The 25714-nt window shown below is 42.2% G+C and overlaps 3 protein-coding genes across 3 annotated transcripts; 1 reads left to right on the top strand and 2 right to left on the bottom strand.

The window, feature by feature from the left end:
* Nucleotides 1-1128: 1128 nt before the first annotated feature.
* Nucleotides 1129-7201, bottom strand: tmem169b (transmembrane protein 169b). Its single transcript, XM_086145931.1, has 4 exons — nucleotides 5658-7201; nucleotides 5358-5530; nucleotides 4319-4723; nucleotides 1129-3470 (listed from the first exon to the last, which is right to left on the bottom strand). The coding sequence occupies exons 3-4, from the start codon at nucleotides 4590-4592 to the stop codon at nucleotides 2836-2838; spliced, it is 909 nt and encodes a 302-aa protein (XP_086002057.1). The 5' UTR covers nucleotides 4593-4723; nucleotides 5358-5530; nucleotides 5658-7201; the 3' UTR covers nucleotides 1129-2835.
* Nucleotides 7202-8925: 1724 nt separating this feature from the next.
* Nucleotides 8926-11911, top strand: LOC147235090 (uncharacterized). The gene is made up of 14 exons (XM_086145939.1): nucleotides 8926-9029; nucleotides 9206-9262; nucleotides 9490-9616; nucleotides 9700-9789; nucleotides 9883-10070; nucleotides 10156-10198; nucleotides 10307-10409; nucleotides 10514-10637; nucleotides 10724-10854; nucleotides 11010-11212; nucleotides 11295-11427; nucleotides 11509-11550; nucleotides 11637-11661; nucleotides 11737-11911. Exons 1-14 carry the CDS (start codon nucleotides 8972-8974, stop codon nucleotides 11853-11855), a joined length of 1443 nt encoding a protein of 480 aa, XP_086002065.1. The 5' UTR covers nucleotides 8926-8971; the 3' UTR covers nucleotides 11856-11911.
* Nucleotides 11878-25517, bottom strand: pfkla (phosphofructokinase, liver a). Its single transcript, XM_086145938.1, has 22 exons — nucleotides 25240-25517; nucleotides 23629-23702; nucleotides 23459-23536; nucleotides 22071-22260; nucleotides 21044-21209; nucleotides 20239-20283; nucleotides 20049-20157; nucleotides 19852-19947; nucleotides 19332-19424; nucleotides 17944-18069; nucleotides 17769-17833; nucleotides 17119-17182; nucleotides 16851-16997; nucleotides 16698-16768; nucleotides 15884-15971; nucleotides 15626-15778; nucleotides 14411-14575; nucleotides 14271-14332; nucleotides 13722-13833; nucleotides 13546-13645; nucleotides 13356-13461; nucleotides 11878-12893 (listed from the first exon to the last, which is right to left on the bottom strand). The coding sequence occupies exons 1-22, from the start codon at nucleotides 25322-25324 to the stop codon at nucleotides 12746-12748; spliced, it is 2343 nt and encodes a 780-aa protein (XP_086002064.1). The 5' UTR covers nucleotides 25325-25517; the 3' UTR covers nucleotides 11878-12745.
* Nucleotides 25518-25714: the final 197 nt, after the last annotated feature.

Raw genomic sequence — 25714 nt, forward strand, 5'->3', positions numbered from 1 at the left:
GTCACCACTTCATTATAATATTGCGCCGTTAATTCGACGTAAATAATGTACCGATAAATCTTAATTATTCAACCGCATGTGACCTTAATATAGGTTGACAATACGAGCAGACGAATCAATCAGCTGCCGGATAAGCGCCCTCTAGTGGCCAAATGGTGAACTGCAATTCGTCACATCAGCCTTGAAACGATGCCTGTGGAATCCCAAGAAAACTGAGCTCACATTTAAAATCTATTTTGTTGTTTATACATTTTCAACCTGAATACGTGCGGATACATAGCAGAAGCCCAAAACTTCATATTTTCCTTTGTCTCCCCCTCAAATCAATTTCCCAGCGAGAAGGAAATTGCTTTCAATTCACAATTGATTTAGAATGCATGATCAGCCAAGAATCTGCAGATTGTTGGAAGATAGAGGTTCTGTCCAGTATCCCTCTGTTTAGCCCCCTTTCAGTGTTTTTCTTCTCCAAAAGAATACATCATGTAGGATTAATTTGAGAAAGTCTTTTTTATAATGTATTCTTATAGGTGTATGGGGGGGGGGGTGAATAACCAGGTAGCAATAATCAACTTTCAGCAGTTACAAATCAATCAACGGAAGATCAACACTTGCATCAAAACAGGATTTTTACATATCTATATATACTGTGTGTGTGTGTGTGTGTGTGTGTGTGTGTGTGTGTGTGTGTGTGTGTGTGTGTGTGTGTGTGTGTGTGTGTGAGTTTGTGTGTGTGTGTGTGTGTCTAGTATCTCCCATTCTACATCACAGACTATTTTGGCACTGCCTTGTTGTCCCAAAGCTATCTCTTCATTAAATAAATTAGCAATGCATTGAGAAATTGATTTTTTCCACTCGAGTGTTTCATCAGAAAGCCAATAATCAAACCGGGTAGTATTCTATGTGCATCAGAACGCAGCCGTGTGTTTGTCTGAGTGCAACTGCCTGGACTAAAGAATAATATTGATTCGGAAACAATCATCCCGCTCTGACTTTATTCACGAATGCATTTCCTTCTGTCATGTGTCATACAAAAAGAAGTTTTAATCGAAGTACATAAACTTTGAATCACTAAATATCAAAATAATCTCACCTGTTTAAATTACCCACATCAGAGAGGCAGTTCAACTGTTTGTTTACTGTAATACATTTATGAAAACTGTTTAGTGCAAAACAACAATTTCACAAAAAAACTTAAATATTTGAAATATATTACATCGATAGTAAACATATGACTTTCTGGGAAATGCAACATCATTTTCCGGGTAGAATGAGCCCGACAGCAGTGTGTAGACCAACACTGTGACAACAAACTTTAGCAACACAGACGCCTGTGTTTGCAGTACTTTACGAAACTTTATTTTCTGTCAGCTTTTCCTGACTATAGCTTAAAATCATGGGTGGATTGCAGTGCATGGGGCATGCAGGACTAAGTACAGGTGACCACTTGACCCTTGCATACCGAGCACACACTTCACCGCACACAGTTGGTTCTGTTACGGAGAGTCTGAAAATTAACACGCACATTCATCCTTATCACCTTATTAACGTCAAATTCTTTAAAAATAAATGCAAATGTATTGATATGACCATGAGACATAACATCTCAATATTATCTGGACAAAAAAAAAGAATTTAAAAATGAATGTTGACGCAGAACAAGCTAAAACACTCCTAATATCTTCTTTTTTGTAAGTTAAGAATGAGCATGATGGTGCATGTTAGCCTGAATCCTTTTTTCCCGCTTTATTGTTTTTAAAACAACGAATGACAAAGGATGTAATGTTTTGTTTCACCACTCAGCAAGAAATATTCAAGTGAAAGCAAATCAATGCAAAGTAATCTGAATGAATGTCAAATACCAAACATTCGTATCAGCATTCATCCCCTAAGAGAGAGACTTAGGAACAGCACAGTGGAGGGAAAAAAAAGGAAAAGATAGAAGATTTTCTCCTTTTTCAGAATTCAGTGACAATGTCAAGACATGGCTGAAATGTCAAGGAGTCAGTTCCGGCTTTAAAGAAATACAAGGACATTCTCCTGTTTATTCATTGAATTTTGAAAATAAATATGAAAAAAACCTCTTTGGCAGGAAGTAATAAGAGGATTTGACCTTACACTCAAGTGTGAATATGTGTGGAAAATTCGTGTGGGTTTCTTAAGTCGTGCATGTGATTTGATGGAAGGCGATATCACACCAATTAAATAAATCTGATTTTCATAAATATATTTTCTTTTTAAAAGCCAAATAAATAATGAATCGTAAAAAGGTTCTTGTTTTCTATATATAATAACATCAGCACTAAGTCCTATAGTATTCTTGACATTTGATGATTTCTCGGTATTTCAAGGATATCAATCATGAAAAAATCTTTTTTCGACTTTGTCGGTCCATATAATTGTGTTGACTCCTTTTGCTTGGACAGTTTCAAGACACAAATGAGCTGAAAAATTTGATCTGCGCTGTACAACGACATTACTCTTCATGCAGAGCAATGAATGCCATAACTACAATGCACAGCACTGCAGTTATGTTTACTCCAACATATTTACAGATGAAATGACAATAAACTTGCAGGTGAAGATATCAGGAGGGCTTTTCGTGGAAGCGCTGTTCTACTAGTCACTTGAGGGGCACAACATAAACTGTTAAAACCACTGAATAAAATCACCCAACTTTGACCCTCCGGTGTGCAGAGGCATCGAGCAAACAGCGGTTCGTATTGTTTACAGTAACAGCTTAGTGTTTGAGGACAATACAGGCAGTGTAAGTTGTAATTTACAGAGAAGCCAGTGGACCCGGACTTCAGGCCCACGTGACCTTGGAGTTGTTCTGTTTCACACTGCCGATGTTTGGGCGAGTTCACTGGGGGCCTTGCTCTGCAGGGTTCCAGAGACCGTGTCGGAGTCGAGGAGCTCTACTATGCTATAGGGGGAGCAGTCCTCCAGACCCAGCTTGCCACACGCCCAGCCGCAGAAGCCTTTCTCCAGGTCTCTTACTGCCTGCCACCACTCGCCGAAGGCCCAGGACACCTGCACCACCGCCGAGTACAGAGCCAGAGACAGGGCCATGGGCATGATGAGCACGGGGTAGAAGATGATTAGAAAGGGGCAGATCGTAATCTTGTGCCAAAACGTCCGCTCCTCATTGTAAACCAGGAACACATTGTACCAGGTGATTGTGCCGAAGTAGAAGGAGGTGATGAAGGAGAGCAGGAAGACCACAGGGGCGCAGGAGAGGCTCCACAGGACAACATGGGGTCCCCGGCTCACGCCGAGGCTACAGCTGCGCTTCGAGCCTTCCCCCGCCTCGCACTCGGCATCCAGACGCTCCTTCGATTTGGCCAGTTCCCTGAGCTCCTTCTCTGTGAGCGTCACGTGTATGTCCACCACCTGGCCCTTCTTCTTGCCCCGGGTGATGGTCCCTGTCAGAGTCACGTAGCGACTGTCTGGAGGAAGACTCCAGCCTCCACCTGTTGGAGAGATGAAGTAACAGACAAGAAATGTGCGAGACGAGACGGCCGGCAGCTTTGGGCCTTTCACAGAGACGGAGGACTGAATGTTGGCCACAATGAAACTTTGCAGAAGGACATGATAGGAATTTTTTTTTTTGGATCTTCTTCCTACCAGCACCCCACTGGAGACAAACATTACTTAGACATTGCTATTTCCATGGTTTCCATGGTTTTAGCTGAGATTTTACCTTCAAGAAACAGGTAAAAACTGTTCTCTTTCAGGACTTTTTACTGCGCTGAAGCCCCAGATCAGGTTAGGCAGCAAGTTAGGCTATGCAGTGTGTGTGTGTGTACGTTTGTGTATGTCTTTGTCCAAAAAAAAAAAAAAAAAATCACTCAGCCAAGCTTACTGTTCTGTATATTTCCTGTGCATCGTGTATTTGCAAGTGTATTTGCAGTCCTTATGTCCTCTATTGTAAGTTGCTTTGGATAAAAGCGTCTGCCAAATGCAATGTAATGTAATTCAGTCAGATGTAGGCCGGGACCTAAATGTCCTGATGTCTCACATCAGCTTTCTGATTTAACGCCCTGGAGGCAGCTGACATGATTGGCGTTACTTTGGACTGTGATTTCCTTTTTTTTTTAAATTCAAACACAACATGAACTCATATGTTACCATTTAAAATTCAGCAGCATCCATGATATATACCTTCATGTGTTACGCATTAGAGAGAAAAACTAGCATCTTACTCCGAGGTGAGAGTAAATGAGCGTCTATGTTTTCCGGGAGGCACGGTCCAAAAAAATAATCCCTTCACGAAAGCTGAAAAAGGAATGATTTTAAATGTGTCCGGCACCTCTCTCACCTTCACTTGTAGGTGTGCAGAGGAATTTAGCTCCCTCCTCTGCACTTCTCTCTGCCCCTTCCTCACCACCTTGGTCTTCTCCAGACTCCCTCTCCAGTTCAGAGCGGTAGACAATAATGGATTCTGGACGTTGGTCTTTCTTCTTCCTCCTCTTCCTCCTCACGGCGCTTACAACTTCTCCGTCTTCAACGTGGTTCCCTGAGATGTCCGACCTTAGGGACATCATCTGTGGGCTTCCCTCTCCTTCGGTGTGGGTCTCCTCTACCTGGTTCATGCTTACAGCTCAGGGAACCTGGGGCTTCTTCTTTGTTTTGGTAGGTTATAAATAGGAGGTAAGAGTAAAATCCTGAGCAGAGGAAACTAAATCCATGGATTGTGTTCAGGCGTTCATGCTGATGATCACACCTGGGTAGATTTAAAGTTATTAATGCACACAAGGAGATGGGAGGGATGGAGAGGGAGAGATAGGGAGGGTTAGAAAAAGCAGGATTTCCATTTTAAGTCACCACAATTTCATCCACCGTCTACAGCACTGCTGGCCTACATTCTGCACCGTCGCACAACCCATGCGTGTGTCGATGCTGTCCGATAAAATGAAAACACATTTCAAAAGTAAAACCGATGAAAACACGAACGTCTGACGGAAAGGAAACCCAGCAAAACAAAGGAAACTTGACAGATGGATCCAATCGAGGGATTGTATCCGCTCCGCTCTTGACGCGCAGACACTGGGTGGATGTTGCGGGCTATTTATGTGTCGACCCATCCGCCATATTTTATTTTGAGACCCCCACATGAAAACAGAAATTACGTGATTCACAACTGCATCTCGCACAGACACTGAAGTTGGTTGCTTTCTCGAATGAGGGTGTTATTTGGAAGGGCCGACAAAGCCGCCCATTCCCCCACACAGCTGATCCCCTCCCATTAAAATCCCACCCATGACCGCTCTTTTGTCTGTAAAGCAGCGAGCCGGCGGACAAACTCACCCCGAAAACTGCGATCTTACCTACAAAATAAAAAAAAAGAGTATACTCACCCGGCAGCCAGGAATGAGGCGGACAGAAATCGGGACTTGAGTCCGCCGCTGCACCGCAGCTGCACCGCACAGCACAGCGCTTCGGTTCGGGCGTACAGATGCGCCACGCAAGAGCGTTTGGAGAATAGCACTAACGCCTCCCCACAGTCGCCTCCGCTTACGCACAAAACACACTGTTTTACGTAAGGAAATTGAATTGAAAAATCGGTAGAACAGTATGTTATATTTTGGTAGTTAAAGATATATGTCTAAATGGTTAGTTTAAAATAGCATCATTTGAAATAATACAAAATAACTTACAGATCGAATCTTCCTCTTCTGCTTTGGGCTTTTCCCTTCGGGGGTCGCCACAGGGAATCCACCTTCTCCATCTAACCCTATTCCCTGTATCCTCCTCTCTCACACAAACTGACTTCATATCCTCTCTCACGACGTCCATCAGTCTTGTCTTTGGTCTTCCTCTAGACCTCCAATTCCAGCATCCATCGACCAATATATTCGCTATCCCTCCTCTGCTCATGACCCGGCCATCTCAGTCTGGCTTCTCTGACCTTCTCTCCAAAACATCTAACATGTGCTGTTCCTCTGATAGACTCATTTCTGATCCTATCCTTCTTGGTCTCTCCCAAAGAGAACCTCACCATCTTCATCTCTGCGATCTCCAGCTCTGCCTCTGTTTTTTCATCATTGTGACTGTGACTGTACACCGTTCTCCATCCATTCCAACCTGCTTGAACCCGTGTCTTCACCCCCTTTCCGGTTGACCCCAACTCCCTGAAATCCTCAAACTTCTTGATCTCCACTCCCTGTAGCCTCACCATCCACCTGAGTTCCTCTCATTCACACACATATATTCTGTCTTGCTGCGACTAACCTTCATTCCTCTCCTTTCCAGAGCATACCTCCACCTCTCTAGATTTTCCTCTACCTGTTCCCTGCTCTCACTACAGATCACAATGTCATCTGCAAACATCATGTTTATGAAGATTCATGTCAAACCTCATCTGTCAGCCTGTCCACCACCACTGCAAGCAAGAAGGGGCTCAGAGCTGATCCCTGATGGAGTCCCACCTCTAACTTGAACTTCTCTGTTTCCCCTACAGCATATTGCACCACTGTCTCACAGCTAGCATACATGTTCTGCACCAGTCCTATATACTTCTTGACCACTCCAGATTTCCTCATACAATACAAGTGTTCCTCTCTAGGCACCCTGTCATATGCTTTTCCCAAAGCAAATACTGCATCTGTAGTACTCTTTCTAGGCATGAAGCCATACTGCTCCTCACAAATGCTGACTTCTGCTCTCAGTCTAGTTTCCACTACTCTTTTCCATAACTTCATTGTATGGCTCATCAACTTTATTCCTCTATAGCTGCCGCAATTCTGCACATCCCCCTTATTCTTAAAAATGGGCACCATCACACTTTGTCATTCTTTCCATTCCATTCTTCAGGCATCTTCTCACTCTCTAAAATCCTGTTGAATAATCGAGTCAGGAAATCTACCGCTGCCTCTCCTAGACACTTCCACACCTCCACAGGTCTATCATCAGGACCAACTGCCTTTTCACTCTTCATCCTCTTCAATACCTTCCTCACTTCACTTCTACTAATCTGTGCTACTTTGTGATCTACAATAGTCACCTCTTTTACCCTTGCCTCTCTTTCATTTTCCACATTCATCAGCTCTTTAAAGTACTCTTTTCATCTACCCATCACTCTTCTAGCATCTATCAATACATTTCCCTCTCTATCCTTAACCCCCTGGACCTGCTGTACATCCTTTCCATCTTTATCTGTCTGTTTCACCAACCTATATAGATCATTCTCTCCCTCCTTACTGTCCAACCGAGCATACAGGTCATCATACGCCCTTCGTTTTGCCTTTGCTACCTCTATCTTTACCTTACGTTGTACTCCCTGTACTCTTCAGTCCTCTCAGTATCCCACTTCTTCTTTGCTAACCGCTTTCTCTGTCTTTACACCTGCACTTCCTCATTCCACCCCCAAGTCTCCTTATCTACTTTCCTTCCAGATGACACACCAAGTACTCTCCTACCTGTCTCCCTGATAACACTAGCTGTTGTTGTCCAATCATCTGGAAGCTCTCCCTGACCACCCAGAGCCTTTCTCAACTCCTCCCTAAAAAACATACAAGGCTTCTCCCTTTTCAGCTTCCACCACTTTGTCCTCTGTTCTGCCTTTGTCCTTTTGACCCTTCTTGTCAACAGAGCCATCCTACAAACCACCATCCTATGCTGTCCGGCTACACTCTCACCTACAACTACTTTGCAGTCACTGATCTCTTTCAGGTAACTCGTCTATACAAGATGTAGTCTACCTGCGCGCTCCTACCTCCCCTCTTATAAGTTATCCTATGTTCCCGTTTTTTTCTGGAAAAAGGTGTTCACTACAGCCATTTCCATCCTTTTTGCAAAATCTACCACCATCTGTCCCTCTGCGTTCCCATCCTGTATACCAAATTACCACTCTCTCATCTCTGGGGATATTCTGCATCACTTCATCTAACTCATTCTAGAACTTCTCCTTCTACTCAAACTGACATCCCACCTGCGAGGCATAGCCACTAATAACATTGAGCATCACACCTTCAATTTCCACTTTCAGACTCATAGGTCTATCTCATATTCTTTTTAACTCAAGAACGTTCCTAACAAACTCCTCCTTCAAGATAACTCCTACTCCATTTCTCTTCTTGTCAGTACCATAATAGTACAACTTAAAGCCTGCTCCTAAGCTTCTAGCCTTACTACCTTTCCACCTGGTCTCCTGGATACACAGTATATCCACCTTCCTTCTCTGCATCACGTCGACCAACTCTCCACCTTTTCCTGTCATAGTCCCGATATTCAAAGTCCCAACTCTCAGTCCCAGATTCTTTCCTTTCCTCCTCTCTCTCTGCTTCCGAACACGCCTTCCTCCTCTCCTTCTTTGACCTACAGTAGCCTGGTTTCCACTGGTACCCTGTAGATCATCGGTACCAATGGCCGTCGTTGTTAACCGGGGTCTCGACCGATCCGCTATCATCTGGTTATTATGTTTGATTTCGCAAGTTTTACACCAAATGCTCTTCCTGACACAACCCTCTTCGTTTATCCTCCCTGAGGATGAATTTAACTTATAGATTGAATAGAGCATGGAAAGTACAAAAAATACCTTATAAGTGAGCATTAACACACCTGGTCAGAATATCGTCACGGCATTGTTATTTGAAATTAAGAGCTATATTAATAGTTTGCTTTGAAAATTTTTACCCCCCCCCAAAAAAAAAAGTTTTGTAAAAAGACGAGTTTCCATCTTAAAAAGATCAGCTTGTCGCTGGCATTTTGCCGTTGTTGCATAAAATTAAGTCAACAAAAGTTCCCTGTAAAATACTTTTTCCTTCCTGGACCCTAACCTTGTCTCGCTAAATTTTAGAACCTCAAATTATTATTATTATTATTATTATTATGGGTATTATTGTTGTTGTTATGTGATGTTATGCTAGCCTCAGTGTGTTAGCTTAAAAGGGGTTCGTATTTAACGTCTTAAGATTCCCAACTGTTCTGAATTCCACCGGATTGAGAGACAAATTAACGAGCCATCGTGATAATGACCGAGCAGGTTTCATCAACCCTTGAGGCTGTCGACAGCCTGCTGTTCCAGCTGGGTAAAATAGATATAAAAAATACAATTATTTTATATTAATTTTTCTTGTTATTCGCCCGCTTGACGGATCGCGTAAACTTTAGCTAGCATTTTAGCTCGGTGACTTTGCTAGTCAGCTAGCTTGATTGATGGATGTTAAATTCAAGCTGGTTTTCAGAAGCTGTGTGTGCATTTCAGCCTTTAAAAATCAGCAGCTGACCTTAAAGAAGAATGATATCGATCTTAAAAACAAAGGTAACTGGCAAGTCTACTTGTTTTAAATGTTTTTTTTCCAAATTACTTTAAATTACTATTAAACTGCAGTAGTCAAGTCAGATCTGCAACATAATAGCAGTGATAATACAGTATACCTCACTGGGGCAGTTTATATATCATGTGATATTTCTACGTGGTGACTTCAAAATTTAAAAAAATCTGTCAGTTATCATCCATCCATAGCTTCAAGTGTTGCATTTTAAAAGTTTGCAGAGCTGACATCGCAGAAAGAATGACATACATCGAAACCATCGAGAGGTCTATTGAGAAACTAGAGGATGAAATAAGGGTGAAGCAGAGTGCCATGAAATGTAATAAGGCCAAGGCCCAAAGGTATGATTGTGTATAAAATATGTGACAAGGTAAAGCCATTAAGAGTAATCTGGAAATAAATGTTGTCATTTATTTAACTTCAGCATGAAGAACACAAACAGCCTGCTTCTTCAGTACGAGCAGACTCTGAAAGCTGAGCTGGAAAACACAAAATTGTCCTACAAACAAGACTTGTAAGTTTGGTCTGTTTTTTTTTTTTTCTTTCCAAATAAATCACCACATTTTGCTAAGTGCAATAAACTGTTTTTTCTCACCTGTTACCCAAGGGGAGCCTATGAAGAAAGACTTTTAGGATATAGGAAGACATTACAGTTACATAAAGAGTATCACCTTCAAAATCCACTTGCTCAAAAGCTCATTATGTTGCTGTCGGAAAAAGATGAGATCGAGTGTCGGATCAAGGCCTGCGATGATCAAATAACATTCAGGCAGAAGGAGCAGGACTGTCTCACTGGTAATAAACGTTTTATAATATCACTCTGGTGCAACGGATATGTTTTACAGCTTTTATGCGGTTAATTTAATTTCTGTTTGACCAGGTTCAACAGTCAATTTGTCTTCCTCAGAGGAAGCACTGGACAGGTATCTTAATTGAATCTCAAGAGATAAAAAAAAAAAAAAAAAGAATAATGACTTGCCACCTCTATAAAAGCTTAGTTTTTTTTCCTGACAGTTCACTTCCATCTCTAGTGCTCCTGGTGACCAGGCTGCAACACAACAATGTGATCCTCACGCAGAAGATGACTGCTGTGCCAACAGTAACGACCCCTCGCTAAATCTTATCCAGACAAAGGTACTGTCCTACCCTTGTAAACTATAAACATTTCAGTTCTCATTTCACATGGAAGAAATGTTGGTGATTTTGTAGTAAACTCCAACTCTGATACACCTGAGCAGATCGTACAAGACAACCAAGAAACAGCGGCAGAAGTAAATGCTGATGAAATCCAGGAGAAAAATGAAGTGCAAGATGAATCCGCATCCTCTGAAGAAGCATGTGGTCAAATGTGGCTGTCAAATGGCAAGCAGAGGAAAGTTAAACCATGTCTTAGTTAAATTTAAGTGCAAAAAAAGTCATGCTTTTGTGTTTATTTTTTTTTCCACAAGACCCAAATCCGTCTGATAAGATGCTCCTTGAGGAGCATGACCAGAACCTGAGCCCAGCTAACCAGGTCTCATCAACTGCATCCAGCCCTGTAAAAAACACAAATCTTACATCTGGTATTGGGCTAGATATGGTATGTTGGGGAAAAAAAAAAACACAGTTTACATATTGTACATTTCTTAAATACCAAATTATTTTTGAATCTCCTAGAGACTTCATAATTTCTTGATTAATTTCATCAATCCAGACACAGCTAATGCCACCCTTTCGTTTGCCACTGTGCCTCAGGAAAGGCAGCCCGGTGTATTGGGATTAAAAGAGGCAGAAAAAGAAGCGATGGAGGAAAGAGAAGCCGCAGAGAAGGATGACGCACAAGGCAACAAGAACAATGAAAGACCCGCTGTTCTTTGTCAATCGTCGGAAGGGACTTCCGTTCAGTCCTCCCCGGGAATTGCGAGGGCGAATCCTGAAACCCCAACGTTTCAGTTTAAGTAAGGCTTTATCGGGCTTCTCCACCACTGCGGAATCCCGTCTCGGCGTCTAATAGGCCCTAATGTTCCTTGTTCATTCCAGTTTTAGCCCTGGTAGTTACCCACATCATGGGGCCTCTGATACCAAATCTCCAGATTTCCTGTTCTCCTTGAACACTAATCCCATCACCCCAGGCTTCGCAGGCTTTGACTTTGATGTGGGCTCACAGGATGAGGTTGGAAGTAGAAAAATCACATTATTGACGTGACAGAAGATGGATTCTGAATTTTGGAATAACTCCCAAGTTTCTTTACAGGAGTCCTCTTTCCTGTTCACCAGCTCTTTCTTTCATGAGAAGGTACGGTATATCCCTGCATATTTTTGCCATATTTTTGTCTTTTTGTATTCAAAATATCAAACATTCATTTTATGTTCTTGTTTCAGAAAACCATGGAAACCAAACCGGGGGGTAAATCTCAGATATTTTGGGACAGGTTACCTAATTTCCTGTGAACCGCTACTGATGTGTGTATAATTTTTTAAGGTCCTGACTTCCTTTTTAACCAGCCAGAGAGAGGTGAGGAGTTCCAGTTCGCCTTTCCCTCCGAGCCCCCTCAGACAACAAACACCAAAGACGATTTTCCATTTCCATTCAGCTTCTAGGAGAAACATCTAAAATTAGAAATTTTTTTGGAGGAGAAATGTTTATTTCTTTATAAGGTTCTGAAGTTCTCATGTAGTGGATACACAATTGTGAGTTAGAATTGTTAACTATTCAAAAAGCATATGTTCCCTGTTGTGACATTGTTGAAAAGCAATGGGTTTTCTTGTTTCTATTTTCTGCTAGAATAGTGGTTGTTCATCTTACATTCATGCAGAGCATTCTTCAGACAATAACTGTCTAATGCAGCTATAACAATAAACTTTCATACAGGTTATCAGTATGAAGTGACAGTCTTTCATGATGTATAGTAGAAAAAAAAACATCTACCGTAAATCGACCAGTGTCTTCAATTCCTTCGGTGAAATTAAAGGACCGAAAATGTTTTTGTTGTCCATTCTTTGTCGCTAGTGAGACAAACATTCATATATCTCTTGATATACACCTTTTTCTACTTACACCTTACACATTTGGTAGGTTTTTTTTTTGCTTTTTTTCTTTGTCAGTCCAGCCACACTTTCATCATTCTGCGATTTTTGTTTGTTTGTTTTAATTAATTAAAACAATTCTATCTGCACAACATTCAAAAGTGTTATAAGGTATTTTAGAAACAGCTCATTTAAAGTTGGCTTCTTTGCACACCTGACAGTTTTACCATGGCAGTAATCTGATAATGCTTTGCATGCACTTTGGCAAACAAGAATAATCTAGTCTGGAGGGAGCTTAATGTCGCATTCAATAAATAAATCTTATAATACAACCTTTTTGCGATGGTAACTACAGACAAAGGATCCACGTCGACGCTGACGATTCCAAAATATCACAAAGGGCACATGTGAATGACGGACAGACGGGGGATAAAAAAAAATAAACACATCAAAATTAAAACCGTCTAGAACCCCGAGTCGATACTGAGAGATCGACGAGTCACGTGTTCGATCTCTCCGGGGACGTACTCCTCGAAGCTGGTTTGGTACTTGGCCAACATTTTGAGCAGTGGCCGCAGTTTGAACCACCACTGGACCTTCGGCATCCGGTGCCTGCAAGACAGAGGCAGACATCCTTCCATCACTTGGGAGCTCTGTGCGTCTGATTAAGACAATGCCTGGATTTTTAATTTAAGCTTTGTGGCTTCAACATTTGTCAGATTTTCTAGACATTTACACCTTGAAAATGCATGAAAGCTGAGCAGAAAATAGCAAGAAAAAGATTCTAAATTTAGTGCAGGGGTGCAAAAATGGCATCAGCCCTTAAAAAAGGAAATAACTTAAAAATGACTGATTTTAAAAAGCAAAACTTTCAGGAAAATTACATGGAAAATGACAAAATATAAAAACGATTGTGCAAAGAGGAAAAAAAAAAAAGTCAAAATGTAACTTTGTACATAAAACACTTGATGATACACATCAGAAAATGTCATTCCTAAATGTGAAGTGGAAACAGCGGTCTTCGAATTCAATCTCCTTTTAGCGAAATAGAAGAAAACATTTTACATTACATACTCAAAATCAGTGTCAGCCTTGAGTTCAGTGACTGGCGTGAAAGAGATGACCTTCCAGTTGAGGCCGAGCACACACGCTGTGTCCGGTGAGTTGGTGAACACCCGCCCTGATGAGGGAAAACATCGGAGTCACCGCAGAGCTGCCAGACGTGGAGTTTCCGAGCAGCTCGGTAACCAAACCTCCAGACTACCTTGCCGGAAATTTTCAGTCAGCTTTTCAGTAATCCACTGGATCGCCTTGACTCCCAGTTTGGTGCCAAAATTTCGATCAAATGGAGAAGGCCTCCCTCCCTAGGACAAGGAGACAAACTGAGTACAGACATAACTTTACTGTCGGTGACTGAATCACCCTCCAGAGGAGCCTTACCTGCTGAAGGTGTCCCAACACGTTGACTCTGCAGTCAAATATGCCCTTCCCCTCAGACGAATACAGTTTGTGGATGAAATCTGTGGTGTAGTGCTCATGGCATTTTTCATTCCTGTCAAGACAAGGTTGGGGACCGGGAAGATAGAAGTATTTTACAGGGAACTTTTATTGACTTTATATAAATGGATGCAACAACAGCAAAATGCTAGCAATAAGCTTAATATTTTTTATGATGGAAACATGACTTTAAAAAAAAAAAAAAAATCAAAGCAAACTTGACCGTTTGATATATCATTAATATAAGTCTTAATTTCAATTGACCTGATCGTTCAGCCAATTATTTTTGTGGCTTTTGTTGAGATTTTTTTGTATTGCACATTTATATAGACATTTATTGAATAATGTTCTGTCTATAATAACACGACCAGTTCTTATGTTAAATTATTTGTTCCACGTGACTAGAATAACAATGCCTACATCCAATTCTGGCTCTAGCTACCGGGGGGGGGGTTCTCTGAACGTCCACAAATGCAAAGAGTGTCAGAGTACCTCAGAACAAGCCCCCGCTGGATGTCCTTCTTCATTTTCTCAGTTAAATGTTCCACATTGGTCTGAAATGGACACCCGTGAAATTGAAGATCAAGCGGCAGAACATCAGAGCGAAGCAGACGATGTTTCAATGGTCTCACCTTCAGGTCATGAATGTTGAAGGGATCCTCAAAGATGTAGGCCGCGTCAGCACCCACAGCTATACCGGCACAGGTTGCCAGGTAGCCACAGAAGCCCCCCATAGTTTCCACAACAAAGACGCGTCTCTTGGTCCCAGTGGCGGACTGCTTGATCTTGTCACAACCCTGAAGGGTGGAAATGTCAAACTTGGAGGCTCATCATACAACCTTGTCATTTGTGTAAGAAATAAAAACTTTTACCTGTTTAGAAAAACAGTCGATATTTTTTTGATGAAGAAAAAGTTTCATTGCGCCGACTAATGTTAAAGTAAAAGAGGGAGGCTCACTTAAAGGGGTGTTTGTCCGTTCTGAAAAGAGCAGGGCCCGCTGCATTTCTAGGATATCGTCACCCTCTTAAAATAATCGCCTATGTCATTTTTTCAGATTTTTCAGGGAACCCAAAAAACGGTACCATTTGACACATTCTTGACATAGGCCAGGGGTTTACACTGCGGCTCCGAGTGGCTTGGGAAAATAAATCATAAATATTTAATTGGAGTGTATTTCATTTGTGTTAATTCATTTTTTTTAACTTTTAGTTCTAAGTTGGAAGATTATTGTGATCTTGAAATATTAAATAAAATTATATTTACTATTTTTCGCCGCTCAAAATAACATCACATTCACGGAAGCCGGTATACCCGCCGGCCGGTAAAGTCCCGATTTGCAGATGCTGTGCGCAGAAGTTCGGGAGCAGAAGTCCCATAAACCAGGTAAAATAAATATTTATGAAGATATTTTGCAAATATTTATTTTTTATTGTTTACTGACACAGTGATTTTTTTCCCGATTTATTTTTAAAATTCAGGTCAAGGCTCCGCTAAACGACGTCAAAAAGTAATTGCGGCTCCCAGTGTTTTCTTTTCCGAGGAAACCGGGTCCAAATGGCTCTTTGGGTGTTGCGGGTTGCCGACCCCTGACATAGGCAATTACTGCTAAAGGGGTAGAATGGCACAATCGGTTTAACTGAGGATGTAGGCAATTTTGCCAGAGGTGGTCGGCATCATGAGGAGATGATTTAGGAAAAAAAAACACAAAAAAAAACATTTATGTGAAAAAATGACTTAGGCGATTATTTTAAGAGGGTGACGATATGCAGCACTTAGAATAAGAACCCGTGTTTTTTTTGCTTGGCTCAGTCTCGATTCATCTGATCCGCCATCTGCTCAGCGTTACCTCCATGGCAGCGTTGACAGCGGTGTCTGCTCCCAGGCTGAAGTGAGTTCCAGGCACGTTGTTGCTGATGGTTGCGGGAATAATGCACATGGGGATGCAGAGTTCGTCGTAGCGGCTCCGAGCTTCGAACAGCTCCAGCACACCTTGGTACCCCTTTGACAGTCACAGAGCGCTAGACTGAATATCACCGACCTAAAACCGACACTCGAACCCAAAGGACGTCGGCGAGCGCCGACTCAGAATAACGTTACACTCTACCTCAAACCCTCCGATGACAAGCATAGCTGAGATCTGGAACTTTCTGATGGTCTCGACTATTTTGTCCATGTGTTTGCTCGGGAGCGTCCTGAGGGAAGACATCAAACACCGATCGGGATATGAGCAGGGGATGCGAAAAAGTGCCGGGAAATGTTATTGGTCATTTTTAAGTTTGTTGAAACACACCAGAAATATAACCCACAGAATGTAGCAAAACCTTCAAAACATCTTCTTCTTCTTTCTTTTATCGAACCCTATTCTCTGTATCCTCCTCTCTCACACCAACTATCTTCATATCCTCTCTCACTACGTCCATAAATCTTCAGGATTTATGGAAATCTTCAGCCTGTCCATCACCATTGCGAACAAGAAGGGGCTCAGAGCTGATCCCTGATGGAGTCCCACCTCCACCTTGAACTTCTCTGTTACCCCTACAGCACACCGTACTGTCTCACAGCGAGCATACATGTCCTGCACCAGTCTAACCTACTTCTCTGCCACTCCAGACTTCCTCATACACTACCAGAGCTCCTCTCTTGGCACCCTGTCATATGCCTTTTCTAGGTCTACAAAAACGCAATGCAACTCCCTTTGACCTTCTCTGTACTTTTCTATTAGCATTCTCAACGCAAATACTGCATCTGTAGTACTCTTCCTAGGCATTCAAGCCATACTGCTGTTCCAAAACATGATTTTTTTTAATGTATTTGGATTAGTAGATTATGAATTTGGTTACTGGTTGAATTCAATTGTCATAAGAGAGAGTAGGGCCTTAAAGAAGAATTTTTTCCAATGAAATGAAAGTCTCGCTCACCGTTTGGTCCCCAGCAGCGAGCCCCCTTGGCCCGTCCACCCGGCCACACTGTGCCACTCCATCTCCACCACCTGCACACACACATGCTGGTCACTTTTCCAGCGCGCCCGTGGACGAAGCTCTCCGAAGACACCGAGGTCAAGCGGGCCTCACCGCTCCGTTGGCGAGTCCCTGAAATCCATTTTGCACAGCGTAGACCTTGTGTCCGTGAGCGATAGCTAATCTGACGGCGGACCTCACTGCTGCGTTCATCCCTGCGGCTGGAGCTCCCACATTCAGGACGGCCAAAGAGAAGTTGCTCTGAGGGGAAATGAGTCGCGCGTTATTCGTCACGCTCAACGTTCACTATGAATTTACTTTCAGGGAAACTCGGCCATGTGCATCTATGTGTGCGCATGTATGAATTTCATGGGGGACTCGCCTTGGACTTGGCAGGTTTTTGGAATGCAAGAAGCTTATAGATGTTCCAGTTGTTCTCAAAACTCCTGTAAAAAAATGATCGTTTTACAACTCTTTGGGTTTAAAAGCAAGTGATGCTCATTTACACAGTTTGTTTAAAACCACATTATCAACTATGGAGTAAACAAACATTTATGCATTGAATTTCTATTGGTTGAATTGACTTCAAAAAAAAGGGAAAAACCTGCTTGTCTTGCTTGCAAATAATTTTTTGTTACAAATGTTTTAATTATTCTTTAATCCATAGTTATTTAATAATTATTTAACCATTAGCAAATGGTCAAACAGTTCCATTTAAAAGTTAGCTAAACAACGTCATTATATAATGAAAAAGTACTTTGAATAATTGACAAGCAATTGCTCAAATAATAAGCAAGAACAAAATATGTATATAAAGTAACGCGCAACTACTACATTAAAATTTTTTGAAATGGAATGAGTGCGTATTCGATGAGCCGCAACTGTTTAATAAAAACGCTCCTCATCGTTGAAAAATGATTGAAGAAAGATATGATTCAAGTGCTCCTTGTTCTGAATTAAAAAAAAAAGGAGGTCATTTGATGAGTTCAGTGTTTCTTAACAAACAACTTTAAAATAGGAGTTAGCGCTTACCCTCCACGCAGCTTCACCGCCTCATCGAACCTTTTCTCATTCATGGCCTTCTGCACCAACTTGGTCTACGAGAGAGGCGGCGGCGGCGGCGGTGAGCACACAGAACGACCTCCCGTCCGTCTGAGACGACGTCTGGGAAAATTCAAGCGCCGAAGGCCAAAAGGGTTTCGCTCACCATGTCCACCCCCTCCATCAGAGGCAGACGGACCGCCTGGTTCCCCGACAGGCCGATGACGCAGGCGGGGGTGTCGGGAGACGCCTCCATCAGGGCAACGACCGCCTCCACACCTAGCTTACTACTCTGAAAACACACACACACACACACACACACATTTTATACATGTGAAATGATGGGCACCCCATTTCGGTCGTTGATGACGGTGCGTTTCACTTTTCAGGTTATGAGAGCCTGAAAGCTTCCCTTTGGTCAAATCACACTTTACGTGTCGGTTTATTAAAGCTATTTATCGAGGCTCCTGAGCGACATCCCGATTGAGATCCTTCACGATGCTTTCCTGGAGTTATCGGAGTTGATCTGGCAGGCTGGTCAACTGTTTCACCAGCGGATTCATTGCACGGAATCAACTGGGAAGAGCGGCGGGAATCCGATCCCGAAACGTGCGACAAACTTTTATGCAATTCCTCAGGACTCCTGATTTGAGAATGTCTTTTTTTTTTTTTGTTTTTTTTTTGTTAAACCACACATGCATTATTCTGAGGGCTCAACTTTCATTAGAAGATGGACACAGTTAGTGGTGCTGCTACACAGACACACACACACACACACACACCTGAAATGCCATCCACCAATCCACTGGATACGTTGATCAACGGAGACCCGACGTTCAAAAGACTTTTTTAATTTTTTAAAGGTGTTTTTGAAGTTTGGATCTTCTTCTAAACTAAACCTCGTGATGGTGCCTGGCCTGCGGCACAGGGAAGCCGAGGCCGCCGTGTTGTAATAATGAGTAACGGCGGCACAAAGGATCTGAGGTTTGACTTTCGTCTGACTAAAACTCCCCAGGCCGCGCGGCGGTCCGTCCTCTTCTTCTTGCAAACGCCGCATGGAAGCGGCGGCTCGGCTCCGACGCCTCCCATTCTTCAGCTGCGTGAGGAAACCACCATCCAGAACTTTGGAGAGGAGCTCTGTTCTGCTTCGGCGGTGGTGGGAATTTTCTAGAACGGTTTGGTTTCAGCGCCAGTCAAATATCCACGGATCATTTTGGCCGTCAACACTCGAGGCAGCAGACGCTGCTCTTATCTGTCCTGCCGACCCATTGCACGTTTTTCACTAAGAGGAGAATCTGCAACGCACGGTTTGTGGAAGACACGCAAACTCCAACCCTCATCGACCTCGAACCCTTCTTGGTGTGAGGCAGGCGTGCTAACCACTACGCTTCCCTTCAGGAATCCTAAAAGAGTGTAAGCGTGGCCTCCACCTTTAAGGTACGATATGTCTTGCTGATGCACTTCATCGTCATTTCGTCCGCGTCAAATTCTGCGGGTAAAACACGGCCGACGGTTGTCGTGTTGCCGCTGAAATAGTTTGCAGAATGAACTCACCAGTATTCTGTCAAAGGCCGAGGGAGTTCCTCCTCGCTGGACGTGACCGAGGACCGTTACTCTTGTGTCGTAGCCCAGACGTTTCACCACCAGCTTCAAAAACAAAATGCAAAATATCATGGGTTTGCTACGTAGCGAACATCTAAAAATTAAAAACCCTGCAATTGAACCCGACGGGTCCAGAATATAAATCAGCGGGTTTCTGATCCAGAAAGATGTCATTAAAATACATAGTGCTTGCTGTTTCCAATCCAGTGGAAAGTCAACTACCGCCATTTATCTTATAAGGATGCAATAGCTTATCCCCCAACCTAAATCTCTTCCATGTTTCAAAGAAGAATCATTATTTCTAGCCATTTTTCAAAACTAACACAATAAAAATACACATGGAAACCGATGGACGGTGCATCGATGGATATGTTGTGATGACAGTAAGGAATAGGAATCAACACAGCACGATCCTCGCACTCCGTTTTTAAAGAACGCAAGTTCAAAACTTTAACCGAATACACAAACTCACATCTTTGACATAATTTGAAGAGATGGGCTCGCCGCTGCTGTCGATCGCCCCCTCTGCGATGATTACAATATTGAGTCTGGATCCCGTCTCACGGCTCTGGAAGACAAGAGACATCCGGCGGTAAATAAGTGAATTTCAACACCGCTCTGTGAATTGCAAAGCCGAAGCTCCGTGCACGTAATGGAAGGCGGTTTTACCCCCTCCAGACGGGCACACATGCGCTCCTCCCATCCCTCCTTAGGAGGGGCTTCTGGGATGAAGAGCCAGTCTGCTCCCGAGGCCAACGCCGACACCAGTGCCAGGTATCTGGGGCAAGAGTGACTTGTCAGATCCGTGTCAGTGGCGACGAACACAAGGGTAGCAAAAATGCAAAGAAGAGTTACTGACCCGCAGTGACGTCCCATGACTTCCAGGACAAAAGTACGCTGGTGGCTGCAGGAAGGGAAAAATAGCGGTGAATATATTTTCCGTGAAGTTGGGTCGGCATCCTAACAGCCTTTTTTATATTGTTTGCTGTTAAGAACCAGCAGGAGGAATGAACAAGAGGGCAAGTCCAGACAAGGTGACGGAAATCTCGTCAGACGGCTCGGTTTGGACTTTTGAATTCCTTCTCAGAACAGCGTTGAATAAACAGAGATAAACATGAAACTCTATATCTCTGCTCACATTTTTGCAAATTATTTTCACTTTTACATGAGACTGTCACATGTAAAAGGCTTTCTCCAGCCTCTGTGAGAAAAATTACACTCCCTATCAAATCTATTACAATATTTCAGAAGAGACGGAGGACTGAATTTGGAGACAAAATTCAATCTTTGTAGTTACTGCTAACAGTTAAGACAATTCATATTTCATTATATTTCTTATTCTTCCTCCTTTCTACTATTATCTATTACTGTTATGTTTTTTTTTCACTTGAAACTCTGGCACAACAATTTCCTTCGGGATTAATAAAGTTGTTCTCATCTCATCTCATCTCAAAACTTTTAAATAGCACTTTTAAACTCATAAGCAAAAAATCCTCCCAACCCAAAACAAGCATCCAATATTATCATATTATGTTTTTCCTTTTTTCATCACAATTCAGAAGGAATTTTATTTCTTTCTTTATATAATTCCATATTATCCCGAGCCTCACAGATTTTTTTTTTTTGTTAAAAAGAAACGCGCTCTTTGAGAAATCAGACCCCACCTTTGCGCCGTGGTCATGATGGCATCGATGATCTCCATGATGCGGTGCAGCGCCGAGTCGGCCCCGATGGTCATGTCGGTCCCGCAGAAGTCGTTGTCGATGGAGCCCACGAGACCCACGATGTTGAGGTGGTCGTGCTGCTCGGCCAGCGTATCCGCGATCCTTCCTGAAAAGGGCGAGATGTGGGGAAAAATACTTGACAAATGTGCAAAACAAGAGCCCTTTATTGATCAACATAGAGGAAATTCCTTCGTCACAGCAGCGGAACAGTTATAATGTCAAAAAAAAACATCAAAAAGGAAAATAAATATGGAGATAACTATACATAGAAAGACACAAGACAGACGATAGCAAGAGAAAAAAGTGTTTCCGTGAATAAATATACAGCAGACAACAACAACAACAGCTATAACATCAGGGATAATCAGGATATGATAAAATGACACTGCAAGAATTGTATTCTTGATATTTTCAAAGGCAATCCGTCGACTACACGTCATCGAAAAAGGCAGGAAAATTAGCTGTAAAAATGGTGAAGGCTAGAGTATCATTTCCATCTTTACACCATTTCTTTATTATGTTATGAAATGACGTACAGCAAAGAGTGTTGTCAGATTTAACGGCTTGAAAACAGATATAAACTAATAATGCCTTTTTACTTGTAAAAAAAAAATAAACGCAGTGCATTGGATGTCTATGAAAGATATTTTCTTTTGTTATTTTCATTATTTTATTTTCATTGTTTTTTTAGGATCTGTTGTTTGTGTTTTTGTATATGTTAGTAAAGTGTCCTTGAGCGTTCAACAAAATGCATTATTATTATCATTCATATACTTTCGACATGCAGATATATTTAGCCGCCTTCGTAAATTTGTGAAAATGAGCCGTGTACTAGGGCAGAGTCACATAGAAGCATCTCCTTGTGCATACTCCTTTTTCAGCACAAGAGGACACCGAAATGTACACGTGAAAAAAGTGAAATCACGACGGCTCGATGCTAAGAACGGCTGAAATCTGCAGACCTCACCTTTCTGCACGAGCTCGGCCAGCAGTCCGGTCCACTCGCTGCGGAAGATGTTGGCCCCGGTGAGGCTGCCGTCTCCGCCGCAGACGCACAGGTTAGTGATGCCTCTTTTCACCAGGTTGAAGGCGGCGGCGAGCCGGCCCTCGCGGGTGGTGAAGGCCTTGCATCGGGCGCTGCCGATCACGGTCCCGCCCTGCGTCACAGATGTCATGACAGTTGATGAGGAAAAATAACATCGGGGCAAATGGAGCTCTCACTAAAGGGTGCGAGTGTTCGGTGAAATCGGGGGACTTGGACACGGAGCACTGTTCTATCGCAACTTTAAGAACTACAATCATTCACTGATCTCTACAGGAAGGGTCAGAGCAAGATGTTCTTCCTGAGGAGACTCTTATCCTTGTTTGTTCCAGCCCGCACACATCCTGCCTGATTTTGTTTATCTATTTTATTCATTGCTATTTATTTGTGTCACTATTGTTTAGTTCTAGTTGTGTATTTTTTCACCCTCTACTTTCCTTGATGTAGCCCATGGTCATCCCTGGTGCTGTTGTTGTTGTTGTCTGCTGTCTATGTATTTGTGGATTTTATTTTTCTAGCCATCTTCTGTCTTCTGCCTTTCTATTTATGTTTATATTCATATTTAATTCCTTTTTTTGACATTATAAGTCTTGCGCTGCTGTGACTGAGGAATTTCCCCTATGGGGATCAATAAAGTTTATCTTATCTTAACTTATCTTATCCTCCAGTAGACAGAAACAGTAGCTGATCAATACAGCAATGATTTGAAATGGTGTTTCCATGATATCAAGCCCCCTGGACAAAATCATGCAATTGGATGTGCTGAAGGGGAACACAATGCAAAGCACACACAGCAGCAAACAGTGTTTCAGAACACACAATGGAGTGCACTGTGATGCGCGTCTAACACACCGGCTAAACTCCAAACACGTGGGCCGACTCAGGAAACGCGCCGCAAACTTTTCAACATATTTTCTTCATGAACTCAAGATAAGCTGTGGAAAATGCACAGCGGGAAAGTTCTTCCAATTAGTATTTTTAAAGCTCCTGTCAATATTACATGAGATGCATGCAGCGAGACCTCTTACCAGGCTTTAACCACTGATAGACAGGCAAGGAGAGAAGAGATGAGACAAAGGAAAGCAGAAAACTTCTATTAAAACCAAGTAAAATGAATGATTCGAAAGTGAATGAAAACAAGGAACTAGAATCACAGCACAAGCATAACACTTTGTCATTACATCAGATGCATAAAATGATAACTTGGTTGATCAGCTTAAATTAAACGATAGGAATGAAACCTGTGTTTTTCCACCGCTGACCCATCCTGTCGGCGGGACGTAAACAGCGACAGACGGTGTTGTTCAACCTACCAGCTGGATGATGTTGGACACACGATGCCAGTGGGCCAGTTTGATGTTATCACCCCCGTCCACCAGGCCCTGGTAGCCCTGGAAATAAACCCGCGTCAAAAAAAAAAAAAAATCCAAATCATCACGGCCTTTCCCGGTAGCGCAGGACAAAAGTGTAAAGTTCAGTTCACCTCATAAATGAGGTAGACCTTGGCGCCGACGTAGATGCCCATCCTGGTCACGGCTCTCACAGCGGCATTCATCCCTGCAAAATCCACAGACGGTCCCTTCAATGACGTTTGTTTATGGTGCCATAACCGTCTAAGACGTTGTCGCTCTTTTGTACGCAAAGAAAGTAGGACACGATTATTATCGCAACTTACTATGACCCTCATAGAAATATAGCAGGGCGAAGGCTAGAATGTAAAACCAATATGTATTTGTGAAAACTCATGTATTCTCCCCTTCGGTTTGAAGGCAGAAAACCTCGACTTCCTCTTTCAACACACAGCTCATATCTGGATTGACGGCTTACTGTTTTTTTATCGTGCTTTATAATCGTGCAGCCGAGGCTTTATGTTCTAATTCAACTTGCGATTTTGAAAGAATGAAGAGTCTCCTTGGGATTTTTGAATGCGCTACATAAACAAAAGTGAGAATTATATTTTTCCCTCTGAGGGTCTTATTTACATATCTGTGTATATGTATGTGTGTGTGTGTGTGAGGACTGCAATGTTTAAGAATGTGCAGATTTAATATACCAATGTGTCTGGCATTCCCCTTCTGGGAGCCTCTAAAATCAGATACATCAAATATATGTTTTTTTTTTTTAATATATATAATCTTTAGATAAGTAAAAATATATTGGGTATTCAGCACAATTCATACATGTAATTCAATAAAAAAACGACCGTCACAAATCTGGTCATTGAATTATTAGAAATAGAAATGTATCGCCTTTATTTTCCAAAGTTTGCTGAGTTTGTGCGACTTGTTTTTTTCAGGGAAATATCTTGACAATAATCAATAAATGATATAAATAAGAAGTAATATTCACACTTGAATACAAGCCTTCATTTACCAAATGAATGTATCGCCTTTATATTCCATAATGATTAATTGTTGAGTTTATGCAATTTTTTTTGAGGGAAATATCTTGACAATGATAAATGAATTATGAAAATAAGACTTATATTCACACTTCAGTAAAAGCTCTTATTTACCTCTTTTCTTTAAATAAGTACAAATATACTGGCTATGTGGGCTTTCACCACAGTTCATACATGCAAATTGATAAATAAGCAAAAGTCACAAATCTGGCCAACTAAGTATCAGAGATATAAATGTTTAATTGTTGAGTTTATGCAAAGTTGTTGTTTTTTGGGGGGGAAATATCCTGACAATAATAAATGAATGATAAAAATAAGACATAATATTCACACTTGAGTGCAAGCCTTTATTTACCAAATGAATGTATCGCCTTTACTTTCCAAAGTGATCAATTGTTAAGTTTATGCAAAGTTTTGTTGTTTTTTTTTTGAGGGAAATATCTTGACAATAATAAATGAATGATAAAAAATAAGACATAATATTGACCCTTAAATACAGGATCCCAGTGTACGCATGCGCGGGAGGGCGGACCCGGAACATGTATGACATACATGTATACTTGAGCTTTGACCTCACGGTCACTAAATTTCAACTTTTAACTGAATCGAAGAGTTTTAATGTTTATTTTCTTTTGGTTAGTCAAAAGCGCTTACTTTTCTGTAACCTCCCCCTCCCCCCGTGGCCGGAGTTACCTTGTGCATCCCCGCCGCTGGTCAAAACAGCCATGGCGCGACCAGCCCCCGTCATTTTCAGCTTCTCAAAGTCCACGGAGGACATTTTGATCCCTTAAGACAGCGAAAAAAAACAGTGTGAAAAAAAAGTTGAATATTAACGATTTTTCTTTTTTGTGTCGTTTGTCCCCTGAGGTTCGTTCCCTGCATCCGGCGGTCATGAGGCGAGTAGTTTGACACTTCTTGTCCGGGCTCCGTCGGAGGAGGGATCTCCAGGAAGACGGCGGGGGGGTGTTGGATTAGGACATCGCTGCCGCCCGGAGACACCGCACACCTGCTTGGACTCAAGCCTTTTAACGACAAGCCCCGCCCGCCCGGGATACGCCTTTGTATGAATCAAAGACACACCCGAACTGCACGTACTGCACGGATCGACGGCTGCAGGTGTGCTAATAACCGCTTCATAAATGCTACCTATACTTGAACCAAATTTGCA

The sequence above is a fragment of the Fistularia commersonii genome, chromosome 4 (assembly GCF_037954325.1).
Source record: "Fistularia commersonii isolate RoL2024-O1a breed Wild chromosome 4, RoL_Fcom_v1.0, whole genome shotgun sequence".
Classification (NCBI taxonomy): Eukaryota; Metazoa; Chordata; class Actinopteri; order Syngnathiformes; family Fistulariidae; genus Fistularia; species Fistularia commersonii.